This window comes from Oryctolagus cuniculus, chromosome 3 (genome assembly GCF_051225735.1).
Source record: "Oryctolagus cuniculus isolate XC-2025 breed Fujian yellow rabbit chromosome 3, ASM5122573v1, whole genome shotgun sequence".
Lineage (NCBI taxonomy): Eukaryota > Metazoa > Chordata > Mammalia > Lagomorpha > Leporidae > Oryctolagus > Oryctolagus cuniculus.
Window position 1 is genome coordinate 82587312 of NC_142869.1, and position 23277 is coordinate 82610588.

At 39.9% G+C, this 23277-nt stretch overlaps 1 protein-coding gene across 12 annotated transcripts in view; it reads left to right on the forward strand.

Moving 5' to 3' along the window:
- Positions 1–23277, forward strand: part of BAZ2B (bromodomain adjacent to zinc finger domain 2B) — a 205171-nt gene that overhangs the window by 153953 nt on the left and 27941 nt on the right. For all 12 annotated transcript variants that reach the window (XM_089328265.1, XM_089328268.1, XM_089328266.1 and 9 more), the window contains 3 exons: positions 398–641; positions 9747–9809; positions 10773–10917. In XM_089328265.1, the coding sequence (XP_089184391.1) occupies positions 398–641; positions 9747–9809; positions 10773–10917 (452 nt within the window). The remainder of the gene's footprint in view (positions 1–397; positions 642–9746; positions 9810–10772; positions 10918–23277) is intronic.

The window sequence follows — 23277 nt, forward strand, 5'->3', positions numbered from 1 at the left end:
AAACTTAATGATCTTCCTACCAGGAATGTCATACAAAAAAATATTCAACTTCCATTTAAGAGGATACTTTCTTTGAAGTAATTTTAATTGAAATTTACTCTTTTTGGTAGTATGGGATCAGGAGTTACCATGCTTCCATTCATAGCATTCATAGTTTTTTTTAAAAAAAGTGTTCTAATTCCAGTGAGATGTCCAGAATAACTCATGAGTTAATATATTCTGTAATTTATGTATCATGTTTGGTAAATTTCCTTACTTCTAATTTTTATTGCCATTGATATTATTGCTCACCATGCGAGAAATATGAGGTATTTTTGCTTAATACTCATGTTGTGTTCTTTAAAGTTATAAAGAAAAGACATCTAATTTGTGTCATCATTTTTTTTAACATTTAAAGGCTCAGAATCATTCATGCTAAGAAAACAGGCAAACGAGACACTTCAGGTGGAATTGATCTTGGGGAAGAACAACTTCCCCTGGGCACACCCACTCCAGGACGCAAGCGAAGAAGGAAGGGAGGAGATAGTGACTATGATGATGATGATGACGATGACAGTGATGACCAAGCTGATGAAGACGAGGAGGATGAAGAAGATAAAGAAGACAAAAAAGGAAAGAAGACTGATATCTGTGAAGATGAGGTAATCAAATTTAGGTTGATTTTAGGACATCTAGAATGGCATAGCATATTGATAAATAACACAGAATTTGGAAGCAGATGGATTTGGATTTGAATTCAGTTTTGACATGTATTTGCCTCTGTTTCTTCATGTGAAAAATGAATACTAAAATACTTATAAAGATTTTTGTGATGGTTGTGTAAATATTGATAGAATACCCATATATAGAAAGCACTTAGACTAAATAGTTTTGCTTTGTGTAAAATTGTGAGTTATTTGAGAACTCTCTGAAAAGCTATGCATGTTCTTAATTTCATGTGTTCTGTTTCATTCTGCTAACAGTCTGTGTTGAATTTCTACAGGACTTCACACCTTAAAAAATGTTGGCAGGCTTAGAGAAAATAATGTGTTTCTGAAACACAAGTTAGCATGTCTGTGGTTTTAGGCACATTTTAGTTTTTATTTATTACTTTATTTGAAAGATAGAGACAGACAGACCTCCTAATTACTGGCTCATTCCCACAGTGCCTGCAGCAGCTGGAACTGGGTCAGACTAAAGCTGGGAGCCAGGAACTCAGTTCAGTCTCCCACATGAGAACCAATTACGCAGCCACTTGAACCATCACCTACTGCCTCCCACAGTCTACATTTTCAGAAAGCTGAAATCAGGAGTGGAGCCAGGACTTGTACCCAGATACTCTGATATGTGATATGGGCGTCCCACACACCATCTTAATTAACCTCTGTGCTGTAAACCTGCCCCATTTTAGGCACTTTTCATCAAAGCTATATAAGGATCTGAAAGTCCCTTCTCAGTTTACAGTTTCACTAAAGAAGATTTGCCTTGGTAGGGGTATCTGCAATGTGCTAATCAGGTGTAAAGGAAGGGCATTTAGATCTTCTGAAACATGAACTCCCATGAAGGGTTTATGACCCTATTCCATGAGGCCACATGCTGGGCTCAGTGTTAACCCAGGGAAGAACGCAGGCAAGAGTGTTCCAGGAAGAGGGAATAGCATGAGGGTGGTCACAAGCATGAAACAACAACGTGTTTTAAGGGAATCTAAATTATAAGTGCTTCATCGTGGCTGTAGAGTCTTGTGTGTGGAAACAACAAACTGCGGTTTTATACTTTTTTAGGACTAGGAAGCCACTGAGTTCTTAAGTGACTTGCTCTGGTAGCTTTGTAAAAGATAAACACAGTTGGTCAAGATCAGAAGTGTGAAGATCAGTCAGGATATGGCAGTATTTTATGTGAACTGTGAGGGATCTGAAGTAGAGCAATAGTGGTTGGGATAAAGGAGGAAAGGATTCAAAAATTTAGGAAGGAGAATGGGCAGGACTTCAATATGTCCCTTTTAGGTTGATGGAAGGTTAGGATGATCTTGATCTGTTTGGGGAGACTTTGTGCTTTTGTTGGCATTAATGAAGATGGGGAAATCATCAGAATAAGTAGATGATTGAGGGGAAAGTTAGGTCAGAGGACAGATTGTTAAGGACAGGAGATGATGTTATGTTTATTTCCATTTGAAATACCTGTGCAGATGTTCAACTGTTTGTTGGATTTAGGAACCTGAAGCCTAAAGAAGAATTCTGTCTTGGAAATATAGATCTGGAATTTATTAGTATATAGACGGTAGATTAAAATAATGAGGTAGATGAGTTTGCACAGAGTTGGTTTAATGATTACAATAGTGGACTGAGGTTGGATCCCCAGGGAACATCAGTATTTAACAGGAGACCACAAGGCCTCTTGTTCAAGAAAGAACAGTCAGAGTTAGGAGATTTCTGTAATGGGCCAGAGTCCCCAAGACTACCTCTGAAGTCAATGATTCACTGGGATGAACTCAGCACACGCTTGTGCTAGGGCTGTGAATTATTGTAGTGACAGGAAACAAGGCAAAAATCAGCAATGAGCGAATGGAGCAAGGTCCAGAGGAACACAGTCTTCTCCCAGTAGTCAGGCAGCGTGAGCTTGCTTTCCCCAAGATCACCTTTGTGGCATCATGTTGACATACTGTCTAAAGGGAAATTCACTGGAGATTCAGTGCCCAGATTTGGGGGGCGGGGGGCAGAGGGTACTGACTATATAGTACTTCTGCATAGCATGTGCCAAAATTCTGGACTCCCTACAGAAAAGTGCATGTTCAGCATAAACCACATGGTTAGCACATTCAGTGTGCACCTGATGTGAAACTCTTAATCAGTTTGGGTGAGGAAACCTTCCCGAAATCCAGATTCCCGTATGCCTTCCATGGATCAGCTTTATCAGCAGGCCTTTCAAAAGACAGCAGTTGAGCCTGCTATGTTAAGTCTTTCCACACATGTGGTAGTAACAGAAATCAAGAAAACTGAACACTTCAAAAAGGAAGGAGTGATAAACAATGTTAAAGCAGCAGGAGCCTAGTGTGCTGAAGACTGCCAAGTACTTACTGATTTAGCAACACAGATCTCATTGGTAACCAGTGCCAGCGCTGCTTGATTAGAGGGGTGAGAGCAGATCCCAGGCTGTATGACTGATAGTGACAGAAAGTAAAAAAGTGAAGATGACTGTTTCAGGTTTTGTGCCTCAGAAGAAAGGGTAGTTTCTAGACAAAAACGAAGAGCCAAGATCTTTTCAAATGTAAAACATTTGAGATGATTTCTGGTTGAAAGGAAGGGATGAATGAAATGAGAGAAGAGATTAAAGATAAAGAGATAAAGAGAATTGTTAATGGGGTAGGCACCTGTTAGGACACCCACATCTCATATTAGACTGCCTGGATTTAATACTCACCTGTGACTCCTGACTCTAGCTTTTTGCTGATGGAGACGCTTGGAGGCAGTGGTGAGGACTCAATTATAATTGAGTTCCTGACACTTGCATGAGAGCTGTTGATTGAGTTCTTGGCTCCTAGCTTTGACCTGGGCCTAGCCCCAACCATCATGGGCATTTCGGGAGTGAACCTGATAAATTTTTAATGAAAAAAAAAATAAGAGAATTGTTAATGGTGTAAGGTTCTAAAGATATTTGAAGGATTTCAATCAAGGGGAAAGAGCTGCCCTTGAAGAGTAGGCCCACAGGAAAGAAGGTAGTATCATCGAGGGGTGTGTGTGTGTGCAGTTGTGTGTATTTAGGGAAAGCTACCATAAACCATGGAAATGGACAGGAATAAAAGGTTGGAGTTCACCTTTTACCAGAATAGAATGCTAGAAATGTTGGTATGCCCACAGATGGCACCCAAAAATATATATAGCCAACAATTACTTCTACCCCAAGAGCAAGGAGTATTTAGCTAAGGACATCTAGAAAGAACCCTTTTCCTTCTTTCATCAACTCAGTAATTTTGGAGAAATAAACAAGGCTTAGAAAGATGAATTCAGTGGTAGAATTGTGAGGACAGTATCTAGTTGATACCAAGGGTAAATTATTGAATCAAATTTATGGAAAATAATATAGAAGAATCTTTAAGATAATGTGCTACTTGAATCTCTTATATAAGTAAAAATAGCATAAATTCAAAATGTTTTCATAAATGCTACCTCACCAATGTTATATTTTAAACCAGGATGATAAAATCATTAGAGTGAACTTTGCTTCACTCTCTCTTATTTTATGCTTTGGTAAGAGCCACCCTCTTAATAAGTTTTAAGCTTACCATATATAATATTACTAACTATAGGCATGAAGCTGTACAGCAGCTTTCATGAAGTTATTCATCTTGTATAGCTGGAAAATTATTCCTGTTCATTAGTTATTCCCAAATATCCCCCTCCTCAAGTCCTTGGCAATCACCATTTCTACTCTCTTTCTATTTTAGATATTTCATATAATTAGAATCATGTAGAATTTAACCTTCGGTGACTGGTCTGCTTCACTCAGCGTAGTAGCTTCAAGACTAACCCATGTTGTCATATATGACAGGATTTCCATTGTTTCTTTGGCTGTATAGTCTTCTATTATGTGTACTTGTGTGCACCATATTTTATTTATCCATTCATCCCTTGATGGATACTTGAATTAGTTCCTTCCTTTGGCTATTGTGAGTAATTCTACAGTGAGCAAAAGAATGCAAATACTTCTTTGAGATACTAATTTTCATTCTTTTGGAAAAATTTCCAAAAGTGAAATTGTAGGATCATCTACTAGGTAGTTCTATTTTTTATTTTTTGAGGAAACTTCATACTATTTTTATAGTACTTAAAACATTTTACATTTCCACCAACAACATATAAGGGTTACAGTTTCTGTACATTCTTGTCAGCACTTACTTTTCTGTGTATGTGGGTGTATAATAGCCATTGTAACAGGTGTGAGGTGTTGTGGCATGTGGTTTTGATTTGCACTTCCTGGTGATTAATGACATTAGGCATATTTTATGCACTTCTTGGCCATTTGTCTTCATTGGAGAAATGTGTATTCAGGTCCCTTGCCCATTTTTTAATCAGATTATCTTGGTTTTGCTATTGAATCTTAGGAGTTTCATATATATTTTAGATATTAGCCCCTTATCAAATAGACGGTTTTCAAATATTTTCTCCCATTCTGTAGGTTGTGGGTTCACTTTGTTGATTATTTATTTTATTGTACAGAAACTTTTCAGTTTGATATAGCCTCGCTTGTCTCTTTTTGCTTTTATTGCCTGTGCTTTTGGTGTCATATCCAAAAATTTGTTGTGATGAATTTTACATTCATATTTTTAAGACTAGCAATCTGAAAAGGAGACAACATTGAGATTCCTTGAAGAAACAAATTATTTCATAAAATAATTTTGAAACCACTGGATCAGCCAGCGCAGCGGCTCACTTGGCTAATCTTCCGCCTGCGGTGCTGGCACCCCGGGTTCTAGTCCCGGTTGGGGCACCAGATTCTGTCCCAGTTGCTCCTCTTCCAGTCCAGCTCTCTGCTGTGGCCCGGGAGTGCAGTGGAGGATGGCCCAAGTGCTTGGGCCCTACACCCTCATGGGAGACCAGGAGGAAGCACCTGGCTCCTGGCTTCGGATCGACGCAGCGCGCCGGCCGCAGCAGCCATTTAGGGGGTGGACCAACGGAAGGAAGACCTTTCTATCTGTCTCTTTCTCTCACTGTCTAACTCTCCCTGTCCAAAAAAAAAAAAAAAAAAAATGAAACCACTGGATCAGTAACTGATATCATGGTGCAGTGGGTTAAGCCATACCTCACTTTCAATAGGCATCCCCTATTGGAGTGCCAGTTCAAGTCAGCTATTCCCTTCATATCCATCTCCCTGCTAATGCGCTTGGGAAAACAGCAGAAGATTACCCTTGTTCTTGGGTCCCTTCCACCCACATGGGAGACCAGCCTTGAATTCCAGGCTTCTGGCTTCAGCCTGGCCCAGCCCCAGCCATTGTGGCCATTTGGAGAGTGAAACAATGAATGGAAAATCTCTCTGTGTCTTAAAATAAATAATTTTTTTAAATGAAACCACTAGATCATACATATTTCCCCTGTGACAAAAATATAAAAGGTTTAGGGTATCAGAAGTATAATTATACTAATATACCATTTATAAGTAGTTTGCTTCATTTAGCAAGTAGAGGTGTTAATAATAGGAACTAAACATTTCTGACCAAAATTAGTCACCTTTTCACAGAATTAATATCCCCTTTCCCTTTCAACACAACATTCTGAATTATTTTACAGAGTTAACTCTCATAAATTTTACAACGCAATGTAGGGATTTGAGTGTTTTCTACTAGGTAGTTACCCCACTAAATTAAAATTTACTTACAGAAATTATTTGTTTCACCTGGCTTCTTTTCAATTCGGAGAATTAATAAACCATATATTTTATTCTTTACACATAGACTATTTGGAAATCATTATTTATGTTTCTCAGAGGAAACATGACATTTAAAGAAGTATTTAACATTTTTATGAGTGTCAAATTTTATAGAACATCAATTGTGGGATTTCATTGGCAAGTGTCTATCTTTTCATTATTATTATTATTTGAAGGATGGAGTTACAGAGAAAGACACACACACACACACACACAGAGAGAGAGAGAGAGACAGAGAGATATCTTCCATCTTCTATCCACTGGTTCACTCCCTAAGTGGCAGCAATGGCCAGAGCAGGGCCAGGCAAACCAAAAGTCAGGAGCTTCTTCCAGGTCTCCCCCCTGGGTGCAGGGGCCCAAGCACTTGGGCCATCCTCCACTGCCTTCCCATGTGCATTAGTAGGGAGTCAGACAGGAAGTGGAGCAGCAGGGACTGGCACCCCTATAGGATGCCAGCATCGCAGGTGGCAGCTTTATCCACTGCACAACAATAACAGCCGCACAAAGTGTATATTTTATGGTGTGAAAAATAATTTTAAAATTTATAAAAATGTTTAATATTCTGGGACCTAAGAAGCTAAATTAACATCTCCTTTAGGTGATTTGGGTTTTTCTTTATAATGAAGAACGGGAGATATTTATCAGTTTACTAAATCAGTAACATTTGGACAACTTAGTGAACATGACTGATAAGGTAGGCATATTAGTTACCCAAAAATAGATTTAGCCTCCTGATTTTAGGTTATAGTTAGGCAATAGTTAATGTACCCTAAGGAATCTTTGCAGGAGGTTTTTCCATTGAGATCCTATGATCCGTTTTGATTAGAAGATACTGACTTTGACTAAGTCATAACCCTTTGTCTCAAAGATATTTTCCTCTTCTCTCTCTTCATTCCTTCAAGACATGGAGGCTTCCCATTAATATTTAAATTTGTATTGAGACCTGTGTAAGCTTTTAACCTCTCAAGTTAGCACATGAGAGGTTTTGTGGACAATTGCATTGTGACATACAGAGACAGATAATGGCCTTTTTAAGTTGCAAAACCATTTCAGGAATAGATTCTGTATTCTTCGTTTTATCGCTGTTGCTACTTTTCTCCCCACTCTTTTTAGTTCTTTTACATCCTTGAAAATTCTAACTACAGTTGGCTAAAACTTCTTTTTATTTTTTTTAAAGATTTATTTATTTGAGAGGCAGAGTTACAGAGAAAGGGAGAGAGAGAAAGAGAAAGGTCTTCTATCTGCTGATTCACTCCTTAAATGGCTGTAATGGCTAGAACTAGACTGATCCAAAGCCAGGAGCTTCTTCCATGTCTCCCACACAGGTGCAGGGGCCCAAGCATTTGGGCCATCTTCCACTGCTTTCCAAGGCTATGAGCAGGAAGATAGATCAGAAATGAAGCAGCCGAGACTTGAACTGGTGCCATATGGGATGGCAGCACTGCAGGCAGAGCCATAACCTGCTATGCCACAGCACCAGCCTTGAACTAAAACTTCTTAAAACAAAAACAAAACTTCAGTAGACATTTTATTTCTTTCTCATCATAGAAAAAAATCTTGAAAATTGCATTTAGTTAATTGGTTGGTGTATGGCTACTTTGATATCTTATTTTAAATATTTATTGCTCAAATGTTATATTTGCATTAAGCAAACACTTGTCCTGCTGATCAGTAGATAACTTTAAGAATCTGTATATGGGGCCGGCACTGTGGCGTAGTGGGTAAAGCCGCCGCCTCCAGTGCTGGCATCCCATATGGATGCCGGTTTGAGTCCTGGCTGCTCCTCTTCCAATCCCACTCTCTGCTATGGCCTGGAAAAGCGGTGGAAGATAACCCTAGTCCTTGGGCCCCAGCACCCACGTGGGAGACCGAGAAGAAGCTTCTGGCTCCTTGGCTTTGGATAGGCCCAGCTCTGGCCATTGCAGCCAATTGGGGAGTGAACCAGCAGATAGAAGACCTTTTTCTCTCTCTCTCTCTCCCTCTCTGCCTCTGTCTCTCTGTAACTCTACCTTTCAAATAAATAAATAAAAACCTTTTAAAAAAACAGAATCAGTATATAAATATCCAGTTGGAGTCAAAATTTAAGGGTCTCCAAGATTGTTCTGTTGTTCTGTTTTGTTTCGCTTTTTAATAGTTTAGACGCAGAGCAGGTGAAACAGAGAGCTTCCATCCCCTGGTTCGCTCTCCAAATGCCTGCAGTGGCCTAAGCTGCATATTGAAGCCAGGAGCCAGGAATCCAATCCGGGTCTCCCATGTGGATGGCAGGAACCTAATCACTGGAGCCATCCCTGCTGCCTGCCAAGTGTATGTTTGCAGGAATCAGGAGCCAGAGGCAGGCACTCGGATGTGGGACACAGGTGTCCCAATCTGTGTCTTCACCAGCAGATCAGACGCCTATCCCTAGTCTTTTAACCTTTCTCTGAATCACAAAGAGAGTACATTTTGTTAGCACAAATAATATTTCTAAAGAAAGTGAAAAGAAGACCTCAATAGTTTTACCAATGTCTATCATTTATGCACTCCTTATAGAAATTTAAGAAACTAAGTTATGAAAGCATTTTCTTTACCTCTCTCATCTCTCTCTGCCTCATATCCGTGAGATACCAGAACGTAATAGTTTTCTAACTATGTATTATATCTTATACCCACTTGTTTTTCTCTATTTTTATTTTTTTAACCCATTTTCCCTCTGTCTTAAATCATTGTTGCATTTAAGCAGCTAGTTTTTCCAGTTTTGGTGCTTTCTCTGCTCCAGGCCATCTGACGACTATTGCCAGATCAATCTTTGTAAAGCACAGTTACAGTATTTAACCACCCTCACAGGGTCGTACCATTGTCCTTTGTCAGCACTTACAGCTCTTCACGATCTAGTCCTAACCTCCTCTTGGCTCATTTCCCACTTCCTCTTCCTGCACCTTTCATCTCAAAATATGGCAAGACTGTTGTTGGAATGCCCTGTCCTCCTTTCTCTGATTGATAAATTCCTAATCATGCTTGAATAGCTCATTTAAACCATGATTCTTCCATATGGCCTCTCTTGGAATGTATTCCTGTTAGAAATAATCTCACCCTGCCCAAAACTCCATGGCTGCTAATCTCTGTCTCTTTGTGGTTCTTACAGATTCCTAATATCTGGTGTTTTTTCTTAATGTAATGTCTTACATTACATTAATTAATGTCTCTCTACCAGATTGTTCTTATAGAGAACAAGAACTAAGTCTCACTTGTTTTCATGATGCCTCTCCAACTTAGTACTTAGCATAAAGGAGGCTTTCATGAAATATTTGCTGATTGATTGAATAAATAATTTTAAAAACAGACAATTGACACTCTTTTGTTATATATAGGATGATGGTGACCAAGCAGCAAGTGTTGAAGAGCTAGAAAAACAGATTGAAAAACTGAGTAAAGTAAGATTTTTTAACATTAATGTTTACATCTTTTTAAGATTAATGCTTTAAAAATCTGTATTGTATAGGATTAGTTTTTCTGACTGCTAAGTAAAAAGCTTTTTTTTTTCAGTAATTAAAATGAAAAGCTTTAGAAACACCATCACAATTAAACCTTAATAGTTTAAAGCTAAGGTTAAATGCAAAGGTTAATGCCTCCAAAGACATGATATTGAACTTAATCAGAGCTTGTGAAGAAATGATTCTGTATTCTTGAGCTCTTCATATAAACACAATGCAGGCATGATTTTATCCCTTGGAATAAATTACTGAAAAAATTCAGTTGAATTTCAAAGTAAGAGCTTTAGCATCTTTGGTTTTATGTTTATGGATTTTATTTGCATTGGATGGGCAAACTGTACATGTGTACCTTTCATTGGAAACCCAATTTCAATAGAATTAGTGAAATTTAAGATGAACTTTTTGTAAGGAAGAAAAAAATGATTCCTTAACACTATTATGAGATATTTGTGTATTGTATCAACATATTCTTCACAGATCCATCCCAAAATTTAGTCATTTGTGACCTACTTTTATATCATCAGTATAAAAATATGTAAATATAGATTTGGCAAATTATATGTAAACACTGTTACATACTACAAATAATGGAATTGAGCTAATTTGCTTTGGCTCAGTGGTATAGTTGACCACATTTTTTATTATCAACTATAAATATATCTTTAATATAAGATAACTGATAAAACATTTTTATACATGGCAACAAAACTATCCCAGTTATTCTTAAAATGATTTTCATATTATAAATATTACTGAAATTACAGTCAACTATGTAATATTAAGCCCTTTTGTGATCTTTTCCCAGAAATAAATTTATTTGTTCTAAAAGCATAAGCATAAATTTGCTTATATATTAATGTTTAAAGCACTTACCTATAACTTAATATATGCTATTTTTAACAGCAACAGAGTCAGTACAGAAGGAAGCTCTTTGATGCTTCTCACTCATTACGTTCGATGATGTTCGGCCAAGATCGTTACAGACGCCGGTACTGGATTCTTCCCCAGTGTGGGGGAATTTTTGTAGAAGGCATGGAGAGTGGTGAAGGTAGGCACTATTAATCTATGACTACTATGTAGTGTTAAATAAGAGAAATTTTAAAAACTGTTACTTATATATTTTGTGCTTTCACAGTCAAGGCTGCTCTATTGATAAACATTGTGAAACCTTGATTCACTTTCCCTTTGAACTCATAGTAGGTGCCCCTTTTACTGACAGATACTTCCCCTGCCCGTGGCTTTTTCCTACCAGTCTTTCTGACATCAAACATAAGCTATTCTGTCTCTTATTTACTGTATTATAGTAGCTGCTCTATTTCTCTTTCTTGCCATTCTCAAACTTTTCAGCGTATGGTTTATTTAATTTTTTAACAAACATTCCTCCTGACAGTACCCCCTCAGAGGTCACTTGTTTAAATCTAGGATCATTATCATTGTCCTCACTCATTTTGGAGTCTTGCTCATGTTTGGAATTTGTGACTATTTCTTGAATTTTAGGTCGCCCCCAGTCTTCAAAGTTCTACCCTGGGACTATCCTTTTGCTGCCTCATTTCCGTAACATAAACTAGTATAGTGCTTTGTATGCTTAGGTGCTCAGTAGCACTGCTTGAATTGAGTTTTCAGAACTTTAGGTCTGCCCTTTTCCAAATGTCTGACTTCTGATGGTGCCAAAGTGTTATGTCAGTGCCTACAGATTTTGGAATGTTGGTAGTGACCCACAGTTACACATGGTAGCAAAAATGTCTTTGAATACATCTTTTGATTTCTCAGCACTGCAGGAAGCAGAAAGTTATATAAAATCTAATTCACATCATGTAGAGGTTTATGGTTCTTTTGCAAGAGTTTGGTTAGTCCACACTATACCTATAATACTTATAATAGAAATTATAAATAAAGCAGTTGTTTTAAAGCTTTTCCGTTTCAGCAATGGAATCACCCTTTTTAATTGAGAATTTTGTGATCCCTATATCGTGACAAAAACTGATAGATCTGTTTGAGGGAACTCATAGCCTTTCCAAATAGATCTCTGTCCTACACATTTGCTTTCCAATCTGGATGGACCAAGAGTAAACTCTAATTAATATTAGGACTCTGAAAATCAAAGAGTAAACTCTGAACCTTAAAAGTTTAAAAGCGGGGCCAGCACTGTAGCCTAGCAGGTAAAGCCGCCACCTGCAGTTTCGGCATTCCATATTGGCGCTAGTTTGAGTCCCAGATGCTCTACTTCCAATCCAGCTCTCTGCTATGGCCTGGGAAAGCAATAGAAGATGGCTCAGTCCTTGGGCCCCTGCACCCAGGTGCGAGACCCGGAAGAAACTCCTGGCTCCTGGCTTTGGATTGGCACAGCTCCAGCTGGGAAGTGAACCAGCAGATGGAAGACCTCTGTCTGCCTCTGCCTCTCTGTAACTCTGCCTTTAAAATAAATAAATCTTTAAAAAAAAATTTAAAAGCAAAATATTTAGAAGTCTCAAAGCAGGAAGACGCTATATAGCCTCCTTAATATTTTCCACAAGTTTTGATACACATGGCCATCTCTGCCACTGGACTGTGAGCTCTTTGTGAAAGAGACTAATTTACGCAGCAGACCTACACTAAAATAATCTGGGAGCAAAGTAAACATTAGATTGGGGTAAGAAGGAGAAGAGAAGCCCACTGTGAAACCATTCTAATAGCCCAGCTAAAAATTAGAAAAGCCATTAGTGTCAATGTTGTGGCACAGGGGTTAAGCCGCCACTTGTGACATCAGCATCCCATATCAGATCCCCTACTGTGCCTCAGGTGCAGCTCCCTGCTGATGTTCCTGGGGTGGCAGTGGAGGATAGCCCTTGGGAAGTGAACCAGCAGACAGAAGATCTCTGTCCCTCTTTCTGTCACTCTGCCTTTCAAATAAATTAATTGTTGTTTTTAAAAAAGTTAGAGAGGCCCTAAACTCGGGTACAAACAGTTTTGTAAAGATAGAAGGTGAAATGTTGAATGTGGAACTACTATAACAAATTACCTACTATAATGTAAGAAAAGTGGAATAAGAGATAAATTTGATGACTTCATCCTCAGTAGAAAAATTGTGATGCTTGAACAGAATCAGAGAAGGCAAGAGGAGTTGTTTGGAATGGCATTAAATGAAAGTTGAAGTCAAGACTTTGAATTTAAAATGACAAAACTGGGTCACTTGGAGGGGTAGAGCCTGGTAAAGTTCAAAAGCAAAGAAATGCCCTAGTGAGGGTGATTTACTTTTGCTGTAACTAAAATCACCTGAGAAGTTTAAGAGACCAACCTGAATCCTGCCCCAGACCAGTTAAATCTTCAGGTTGAGTAAGGAGTACACCATTCTCAGTCGCCTGAGCCTGTGAACTTGAGGTTATCCAGCACATCAGGTTTTCTCTCAAAAAGTCTGCAGTCACTTTGCACCACTACTTCAGTCAGTTCCTTATTATATCCCTGGATTATCGCAACTGTCCTCAATTTTTGTACATGCAACCCTCCTATTTTGTTCTGTCACCATGATATATCTTTCATCCAAAATCTTAAATGACTTTCTGATGCCTTTAAGATGATGCAGTAAATTTTTACTTTAGCCTACCCTTCAAGATCCTGAAAAATCTGCCCTCACATTCTCTTTAGGTGTTTCCTGATATGAGTTACCCTACACTACTGTATTCATGGTCACTCACCACATGTGTGTTCTCTATGTCTTTTGTAAATAATACTTCTTTCATTATAATGATAATTTACCTTTTCTGCAATTCTAGACAGACCATCTTTTTCCTTTCACAGATTATCTAAATCTGCAACCATCTTTCTTGGTCAAACTCAAATACTAGCCCTTTATAAACTCCCACTTATTTATGTGGAATTAATCTTTAGTATATGGATTCCCCTTTAAAACCAAAGAGTTGCCGGTGCCATGGCTCAATAGGCTAATCCTCCGCCTGCAGCGCCGGCAAACTGGGTTCTAGTCCCAGTCAGGGTGCCGGATTCTGTCCCGGTTGCCCCTCTTCCAGGCCAGCTCTCTGCTATGGCCAGAGAGTACAGTGGAGGATGGCCAAAGTACTTGGGCCCTGCACCCCATGGGAGACCAGGATAAGTGCCTGGCTCCTGCCATTGGATCAGCGTGGTGCGCCGGCCGCAGTGCGCCAGCCGCAGCGGCCATTGGAGGGTGAACCAACGGCAAAAAAAGGAAGACCTTTCTCTCTGTCTCTCTCTCTCAGTGTCCACTCTGCCTGTCAAAAAAACAAAAATAAAAATAACCAAAGAGTTAATTATACCACTAGTTTGGCACATTTATGTATATACTATGACACTTTTTTAAAAAATATTTTCCCTGCCTGGGACTGGGACAGGAAATGTCATATTTGGAGTTAGTACCTCTTGAGACTGATATATACAGGGTAGACCTTGTTATTTAGCACTTTTTTGAAAAAGATTTATTTTATTGGAAATTCAGAATTGAGAAAGAGAGATCTTCCATCCACTGGTTCACTCCCCAGATGGCCAACAAGCCAGAACAGGATCTCAGCCAGGCTGAAGCCTGTTTCATCCAAGTCTCCCAGATAGGTGCAGAGGCCCAGGGACTTGAGCCATCTTCCACTGTTTCCCCAGGTATATTAGTACAAAAATTGGATTGAAAGTACCCGCAGCCAGTACTCGAACTGGCTGCTGGCATCACAGGTGGCAGTTTAACTCACTATGCCACAATGCCAGGCCCAAAGCCTTAAAATTCTCATCTGTACAACCTTTTATTCTCCATGGTGTTAAGCATACTATTTTACATACCATAAACACACTAAAAATATCTTAATTAATATAAATAAAATACAGTTATGTAACACTTAATGATGACAGGGATATGTTCTTAGAAATTTATCTTCAGGTAATTTCATCATTATGTGTACAACACAGTGTACTATGCAATTCTAAATGATATAGCTTCCTACATACCTAGGCTATATATAGGGGGTATATATATATATATATATATAAATAGTATAGCCTGTTGCTCCTAGGGTCATAATGAACAAATCAACATGACATCAAATCAAACACTAGAAAATATTATGCAATCAAGAGACACAGGAAGCAAGGAATGTTGAAGCTGCTGTTGTGTAATGCAGCATACTGTTTCAAGTGAGCATGTTTTTAATTAAAGGAGTACCCTCTAAAATAATGATAAAAGTATAATATAGCAAATTCATACACCATTAACATTGTTGTTTATTATATTGGATATTATGTACTATCTATAATTATATGTTCTATAGTTTTATATGACTGTTAGAGTAGTGAGTTTGTTTATACCAGCATCACAATCATGAGAAATTCATTGCCCTGTGATGTTATAATGTCTATGTCACCAGTAGGTGATAGGAATTTCCAGTCTCATTATAATCTGATGTGACTACTGTTGTATAAGCAGCCTGTAGTTGATGCAAACATCTATGCAACACATAACTGCAACTAAATGTTTTTATGAGGTTCGCAGAATAGCTTGCAGGAGACTTTGTTTTAAGTTTTAGGCCTCTCTGATTAAATAACATCGATTGAATTTGTAGTTATTAGACCCTAGCTTCCCTTTAGGCCCTACCACTTCACCTCTCTGGATCTTGATTTCTGTCTGTACAAAAGAAGAATCTTAATAAGCTCTGATACATTCTTTCATTGTTATAAGGATTGTGTAAAATAGTAGATCTGAATGAGCTACAAAGTGATATAAACATTAATTTAGAATATTGTGGTCATTGCACAATACATGGTGAAAGTCCTAATTTTTCACTTAAAGTTTTTTCCTCATGAAGGGTTTTTTTCATTAATAGATACACATCTGCTATATTATTCTAAGTACTAGGAAGCTATAAAATAAATGGCAAATGTATATACCTTCTTTTTACCTTACAGCTATTTAAAATAGGAGGGGGACCATGATTTAATCAATTATTTAATTTGTGCCTATGTCATGCCTTGTATTAAGTGCTGTGGAGTTGCAGAAGAATCTGTGCCTATTCACAAAGAGTTGGCAATCTGATTAGAAAGACATAGCTTATATGCAGACAAAGAATGAGAGCATATAAATGTGTAATATAAGCAAGTACTGTATCTCAGAGGCAAGGCTGATAAAAATGAATATGTTCCAACTGGTAGAAACTGCAATAAGTAAATGTATATTAAACATTATTACAGTATTAACAGTGTACATTACTTCCTTTCTCATATTCATAATTTTTTGTTTCTTTAAAAGCACAATATATTCTTAATAAGGTTAGCTTTAACACTCTTATATTTAAAGCTTAAATACATGTTTTTAACAAAAATCCTTTTAACAACATGATCATCAATTACTGTTACCTAGAGAAAATATACCTTGGATTACCTCCAAAGAAAAATATATTAGGTTAAATTCATGTTGTATGGGAGCCCATACCATAAACAGTATATGTGGTGCTAATAATAATTCATTAGTGATAGCATTAAGAGCGGAGAAGTAACAAATTACACAGGATCTCCTGAACCCCTATAGTGGTTCTGCAGGAGTATGCAAACTGGACAAGCAGCCAAAGTGCCTTGAGAGACAGCCCTGCTTTCAGGCCACTCTGCATTTTTAGATCCTGTGGATGTAGCTAGCCAGTGTCATCAGAAAGGCAGGCAAGTATCCATCCATTGCTCTATAATATGAACAACACAAACCTTTTCCCAGCCACTTGTCAAAACCATGACCAGTATGCAAAAGGAGACAAATACTGAAGTCTAAAAATTCAGGTCCTGGCAGAGCAAGTAAATTCTTTATCCATTTCTGGTCTTTGACTCCTGGGTGCCAAGGAATTTCAGCCAAGTGGAGGGACCTTTATGAAGTAAATGCAGTGTTCAAAGTATAAACAGCAGAAGGCATCCAGACCAGATGATCTTACATGGTCCCGGCTGAAGGGGGCGATGCAGCTGTCTATCAGAATGCTGTTCCAGAGGCCGCTGCTTGTGATGCCAGCATGCCATATCTTGGAGTGCCAGTTTGGTTCAAGTCCCAGCTGTCCACTTTTGATCCAGCTCCCTGCTACTGTGCCTGGGAAGGTAGCAGCGTGTACTTGGGCACCTGCCACCTTTGTGGGAGACCAGAATGGAGTTCTGGGCTCTTGGCTTTTGCCCGGCCCTGACCTGGCTATTGCAGCCATTTGGAGAGTCAATCAGAAGATGGAAGATCTCTCTCTTTCCTTCCCTTTCTGTCACTCTACCTTTCAAATACATAAAAGTAAACAAATCTTTTTTTTCTTTAAAGAATGCTATTTCAGCATGCTGTACTGTGTGTATAAAAGGGAGTGAGGAACGGTCATACAACCGTGTTAGTCCATCCATTGCTGAGTAGTAGCAGCTATGAAAGTAGTTCCATTGTTTGATTGCATCATATCAGAAAACCCCAATATATAATAGATTATGTCACAGTCTTAATATTATGTATATTATATGCACAAGCCAGAGGCTCAGCAACTCCATAACCAGAAAGGGTGTATGCTGTCAATCTGCTAGAGGAAATCAAATACCCAAGAACTAACAAATGCCATAGAGTCTCTTTGCCTTCCACAGTCATAGAACCTTATAGTTCTGTAGTCAAACAGGGTTAGCCAAATAGGGTTGTTAAATTGTGAACTGATGTTGCTCAGTACCCCTGCCTGAATCTGTTCTTGTATAAGAAATGCAATCGGCCAGCGCTCCAGCTCACTTGGCTAATCCTCCGCCTGCGGCGCTGGTACCCCGGGTTCTAGTCCTAGTTGGGGTTCCGGTTCTGTCACAGCTGCTCCTCTTGCAATCCAGCTCTCTGTTGTGGCCTGGGAAGGCAGTGGAGGAGGGCCCAAGTGCTTGGGCCCTGCACCTGCACGGGAGACCAGAAAGAAGTGCCTGGTTCCTGGCTTCGGATCGGCGCAGCGTGCAGGCCATAGCGGTCATTTGGGGGATGAACAAACGGAAAAGGAAGACTTTTCTCTCTGTCTCTCTTTCTCTCACTATCTAACTCTGTCAAAAAAAAAAAAAAAGAAAGAAAGAAAGAAAGAAAGAAAGAAAGAAAGAAAGAAAGAAAGAAAGAAATGCAATCTCTTTTTTCCTTCAAGTGTGCAACATTGCTGCACAACATTGGCAGGTGCTGGTAGTATATGTGGCTTTTGCAGCAAACCTGGTCAACAGATAAAGAAGTTGTCAGCTGAGGTCATAATAAATATGTCCAACTGATGCATAGACTTTTTTTTTGACAAGCAGAGTGGATAGTGAGAGAGACAGACAGAGAGAAAGGTCTTCCTTTGCCATTGGTTCACCCTCCAATGGCCGCCACAGCAGGTGCACTGCAGCCGGCGCACCACGCTGATCCAAAGGCAGGAGCCAGGTGCTTCTCCTGGTCTCCCATGGGGTGCAGGGCCCAAGCACTTGGGCCATCCTCCACTGCACTCCCTGGCCACAGCAGAGAGCTGGCCTGGAAGAGGGGCAACCGGGACAGAATCCGGCACCCCGACTGGACTAGAACCTGGTATGCCTTCGCTGCCAGGTGGAGGATTAGCCTATTGAGCCGCAGCGCCGGCTAGATGCATACACTTGTGTCTGCAGGATCTAAACATCCCAGTATTCCCAAGCAAGTTATGCAAACTGATAAAGTAATAACTAGAGATCACATGGAAGGTCTGAAAACCTTTGCAGTGATTGTGAATCTAGTCTTTTGGCCACAAACTGTACCAATTCCATACCCCCATAGAGCAACTGGTGTGCCAGAGCTCTTTTGTGCTCTATAACAGTAGATCCTTGGTCTCTCATTTCCATCAAGCCCATAAATGCTTGAGGCTCTTCTTGGCAGCACAGTGATATGTGGAGTACATGGTTAGTGATCCCTTGGATGTGACCTCAGGAGATGGAGCCCAAATGCAGACCTCCTTAAGTTTGAAAAAGCTCATATCAGAGAACAAAGAAGCCTGGCTTCAGGATTTGAATCAAACTCATGAAGTAGAGCTGATGATTGAGTCTTCTTGCCACAAATCCTATTTCAAAAGTCAAGATGATGTAGACTATTTCCCACTGCTGTATTCTACAAATCCTCTTTTTTTTTTTCTTAAGTAGCAGACAGACAGAGTTCAATCTGCTGGTTCCCTCCCGACATGCCAACAACAGCTGGGCAGGGCTGGAGTCAAGGCCAGATCCAGGAGCCAGGAATGTAATTCAGGTCTCCATGTGAGTGGCAGTAGCCCAATACTTGGGCCATTGCTTCTGCCTTACAGTGTCTTCATTGGCAGGAAGTTGGAGTCAGGAGCTGGAGCTGGGAATCAAATGCAGACATATCTATATGGGATGCGGGCATCTAAGCCACTAGGCTAAACACTCACTCATTTCCAATTCCTTTTTTGAAGAGTCTAGAGTCTGTGAGACCTTACCATGCAGTTTGCCAGAATGAGGTTTAATAGCCCTAATTTCTAAAGAGATTCCTCCCCAGGAAACTTCTCCACCTAATCTTCTCGATACTCCTCCTCTTCTAGCAATCATTCAAGCCTGTGACCCTTTTGATATTCCTCACATCTCACATGTGTGCCTTCCACAGTGTAAGTAGCTCTTGCAAGTTTATTAAAAGGACCACACTCTAGGATTAGGCACACTACCTCAATGTCTGTCTTTTTTTATTTTTTATTTTTTGACAGGCAGAGTTAGACAGTGAGAGAAAGAGAGACAGACAGAAAGGTCTTCCTTTCCGTTGGTTCACCCCTCGAATGGCTGCTACGGCCGGTGCTGCGCTGTTCCGAAGCCAGGAGCCAGGCGCTTCCTCCTGGTCTCCCATGCAGGTGCAGGGCCGAAGCACTTGGGCCATCCTCCACTGCCTTCCCGCGCCACAGCAGAGAGCTGGACTAGAAGAGGAGCAACCGTGACAGAACCGGCACCCCAACTGGGACTAGAACCTGGGGTGCCAGCGTCACAGGCAAAGGATTAGCCAAGTGAGCTGCAGCACTGGCCCTCAATTTCTGTCTTATCGTCGCTTCTGTTTGTGAGCAACATCACATTTATTGATGTGAAGGAGACTTCAGAAGTCTAGCCCATCTATCTGTTCCCTTTTTTCTATCTTTCTTTTTAGTTAGGGCAGAAACCTATGCCACTCATTAGGGTCTCTCATTCCATTTCCTCCCTCAGATAGGGATCGCATGATCTGAAAGAACTACTTCAGTCCTAACATTGCCTCCCAGGTGAAAGAATAAAATCAAAGTTCCTACCACCTAGGAGGACCTGCTAGCACAGTAGCTTTTTCAGAGCAGCTGCATTTCTGGATCAAGTCTAGGTCTCATGCAGGAATCTCTAGAAGGAGTGAGTATGCAGCCTAGCAGATAAGATGCCCATGTCCCACATCCAAGTGCCTGGGTTCAATTCCTGGCTCTGCCTCTTGACTCTAGCTTCCTGCTAATGCAGACCCCAGGAGGCAGCACATGATAGTTCAAGTCGTTGGGTTCCTGCCATCCACATTGGAGACCTGGATTGCTTTTGCAGCTCCCAGGTTTGACCTGACCCAATCTTGGCCATTGGGAGTATATGGAGAATGAACTGAATATGGAACTTCTCTGTCCTTCTTTCTCTCTAAAAAATGAAGAAGAATCACCCAGATGGGGATTTGTATTACCAGGGACACCAAGTAACTCTTTTAGAAATAGAGAAGCAACATCTGCCCCAGTGTTAATAGATAATCCAGACTGACCATTCCTTACAGGGGTATGTGTTTTCTCTTTCTCAGCTTCATCTTGTCCCCTCGTCACACAAACAAGAAAGCTTATTTTTATGGTGGCAGATCTGTTGTGAGAACCTAACCCTTGCGCTATGTACTACTAGATTTACTCCTACTGGTCTTTTCACCTGGGCTCCTGAATAACATGCCTCAAAATAACTGACTTCCTGTCCACACCAACCAGATGCTTCATATATATTTTAACAGAGAAACAGTGGGAGTTTGCTATCACCCTTTCTGGTTCACTCTTTCTCTTAGGACTCATGAAAATTGCTAAACTGCGGGCCAGCAATGCGGTGTAGCAGGTTAAACTGCTGCCTGTGATGCTAGCATCCCATATCAGGGCATTGGTTTGAGTCCCAACTGCTCTGCTTGCAATCTAGCTCCCTGCTAATGTGCCTGGGAAAGCGGCAGAAGAATGGCCCAGGTGCTTGGGCCCCTGCACCCACATGGGAGAACAGATGGAGTTCAGGCTCCTGGCTTCAGCCTGGCTTAGCTGGGGTCATTGCAGACATTTGGGAAGAGAACCAGCAGATGGAAGATATCTCTCTCTGTCTCTCTCTCCTTCTCCTCCACTCCCATCACTCTTCCTTTCAAATAAATAAATTAATTTCAAATAAATAAATAAATCTGAGTGATTCTGAAGAAACTCAAGGAGACAAATGCTTTTTCCTATAGAATAATTCTCTTTTTTTACTTTTCTCTACTTTGAGTTTTTTGTTGTTGTTGTTGTTGTTTTTTCTGTCCACTCTTAAGATTTTCCTGATCATTGGTTCTGAGTACTTTGATTGTGGTATATGTTAGGGCCTGAAGTTTGTTGTTTCTTGGATCTGTGGGTTTATAATTTTTGCCAAATTTGGGAGTGATTTTCAGATTTTTTTCACACACAATGTTCCCTGCTAATTCTGCTATCAGTTCTGACTGATTGATTTTTCTAATTATATGTCATACTTTCCTGCTTCTTTGCATGCCTACTAAGTGTTGGTTTTTGGCAAAGATTGTGTTACCTAGTTCGGTCCTGGATTTTTTTTTTCATTCCTGTAAGTATTCTGGGGCTTTGTTTAACTGAGACACAGCCAGGTCACTTGGGGAAAATTTGATCCTTTCAAGTCTTGCATTTAACATTTTTTAGGCAGAACTACAACAGTGCTCAGTCTAGGTCTGAGGCACAGCAGACTGAAGTTAAATCCTACTGAGTACTGTGCCTAATGCTTGTGGGTGTTGAGCTTTCTGCATCTGGTTGGTAGGCACAGACGTGTTTCCTAGCTAGTGTGAGCACCGGGCATGGCCCACTGTGATCCTTTCAGATGTATTTTTCTTGGCCTCAGCTTCCTTGTGCATGATGGCTAATCACGCCTCTGCTGAGTACGCAGGGGATCCCTCTGCAGGTCTCTGGAGTTGTCTCTGCAGTTCTTTCCTCTCAGAATGCGCTCCCAGGTGCTCTCGCCACGTAGGTTTCCCTGGGCTCTCAGTTCCATTTCCTCATCTCAAGCAGTTTGCCAGGCTCCACCTGGATTCTTCTGTGCTGTGGCCCAAAGCAGTCTGCTGGCGCCATGGGAGGGCTTGCTGCATTTGTTTTCCATCTTTGTTATTTGATCCCCAGTTTTTTGCAAACTATTGTTTCATGAATTTTCTGTTTTTGGTTGTTTTACACAAGAGGGTAAATCTAGTCCTTGGTACTCTATATTAGTCTGACATATAATCTGACATGCAGAATTTTAGTTTCTATTAGGAACTATTTTCAAGAGAATGATATGAGAGCTATTTGAAACATTAAAGACTAAATAATGATATACCCATACAATATAATGTTATGCAGCTGATTTAAAAAACGAAGTATGCTTTTAAATTTTGCCTTAGAAAGCTCTCTAATATATATTGTTTCTGAAAATATTAAATTTATCCTTTTATGTCCTTCAAGGAATATTTATTGAGCTCCTGTTTTATAGCAGCAACTATGTTATGCATTTGGGATCCAGTAATAAGCAAGACCGGCATTGCTGTGCCTTTTAGTAGAGCTCATTGATTTAAATTCTAATGTGTAGATATGGAGGGAATCGAAAATAAACATTATCATGTATAATGATAAGTTCTGTAAAGAAAAAAAATACAAAATGATACTGTGAGATGAATGGGAGGGGGACCCTGTTTTATATGTGGTGACGGAGGAAATCTGAAGAAATGACACTTAATCCGAGACATGAAGGATAAGCAGCCAGTCAGCAAAACAGTGTCCCAGCCAGAGGGAGTGGCAAGTACAAAGGCCCTGAGAAAGGAGAAAATATGTTTGAGAAAAGTTTTCAAGGACAGGGGTTGTGTAGAGGGCAGAGAGATTTTCAGGAACCAGATCATAGACAGTGTTGCAGGCGTTGGTCAGAAGTTTGGATTTATTCTAAATTGTAGAAAAGTAAATATTCATTTATCTAATAGTACAAAGTGATGACATAGATAGAGGATATAATATTTCTGGAGTGGTATATATACATGATTAATCATGGTTACACCCTACCAAAGAATAGCAATAGAGGCTGTGAGGGGAGCAGGGGTGAAAGGGCTTTACTGTATACCCTTCACCACTGACTCCTTTACCCTGAATGTGTATTACTCTTCAAATTGAATAAAATAGTAGACTTCTATTTTTAAAGAAGTACATATAAGTTATTTTTAAAATGTTAGGTAGACTATGAACTA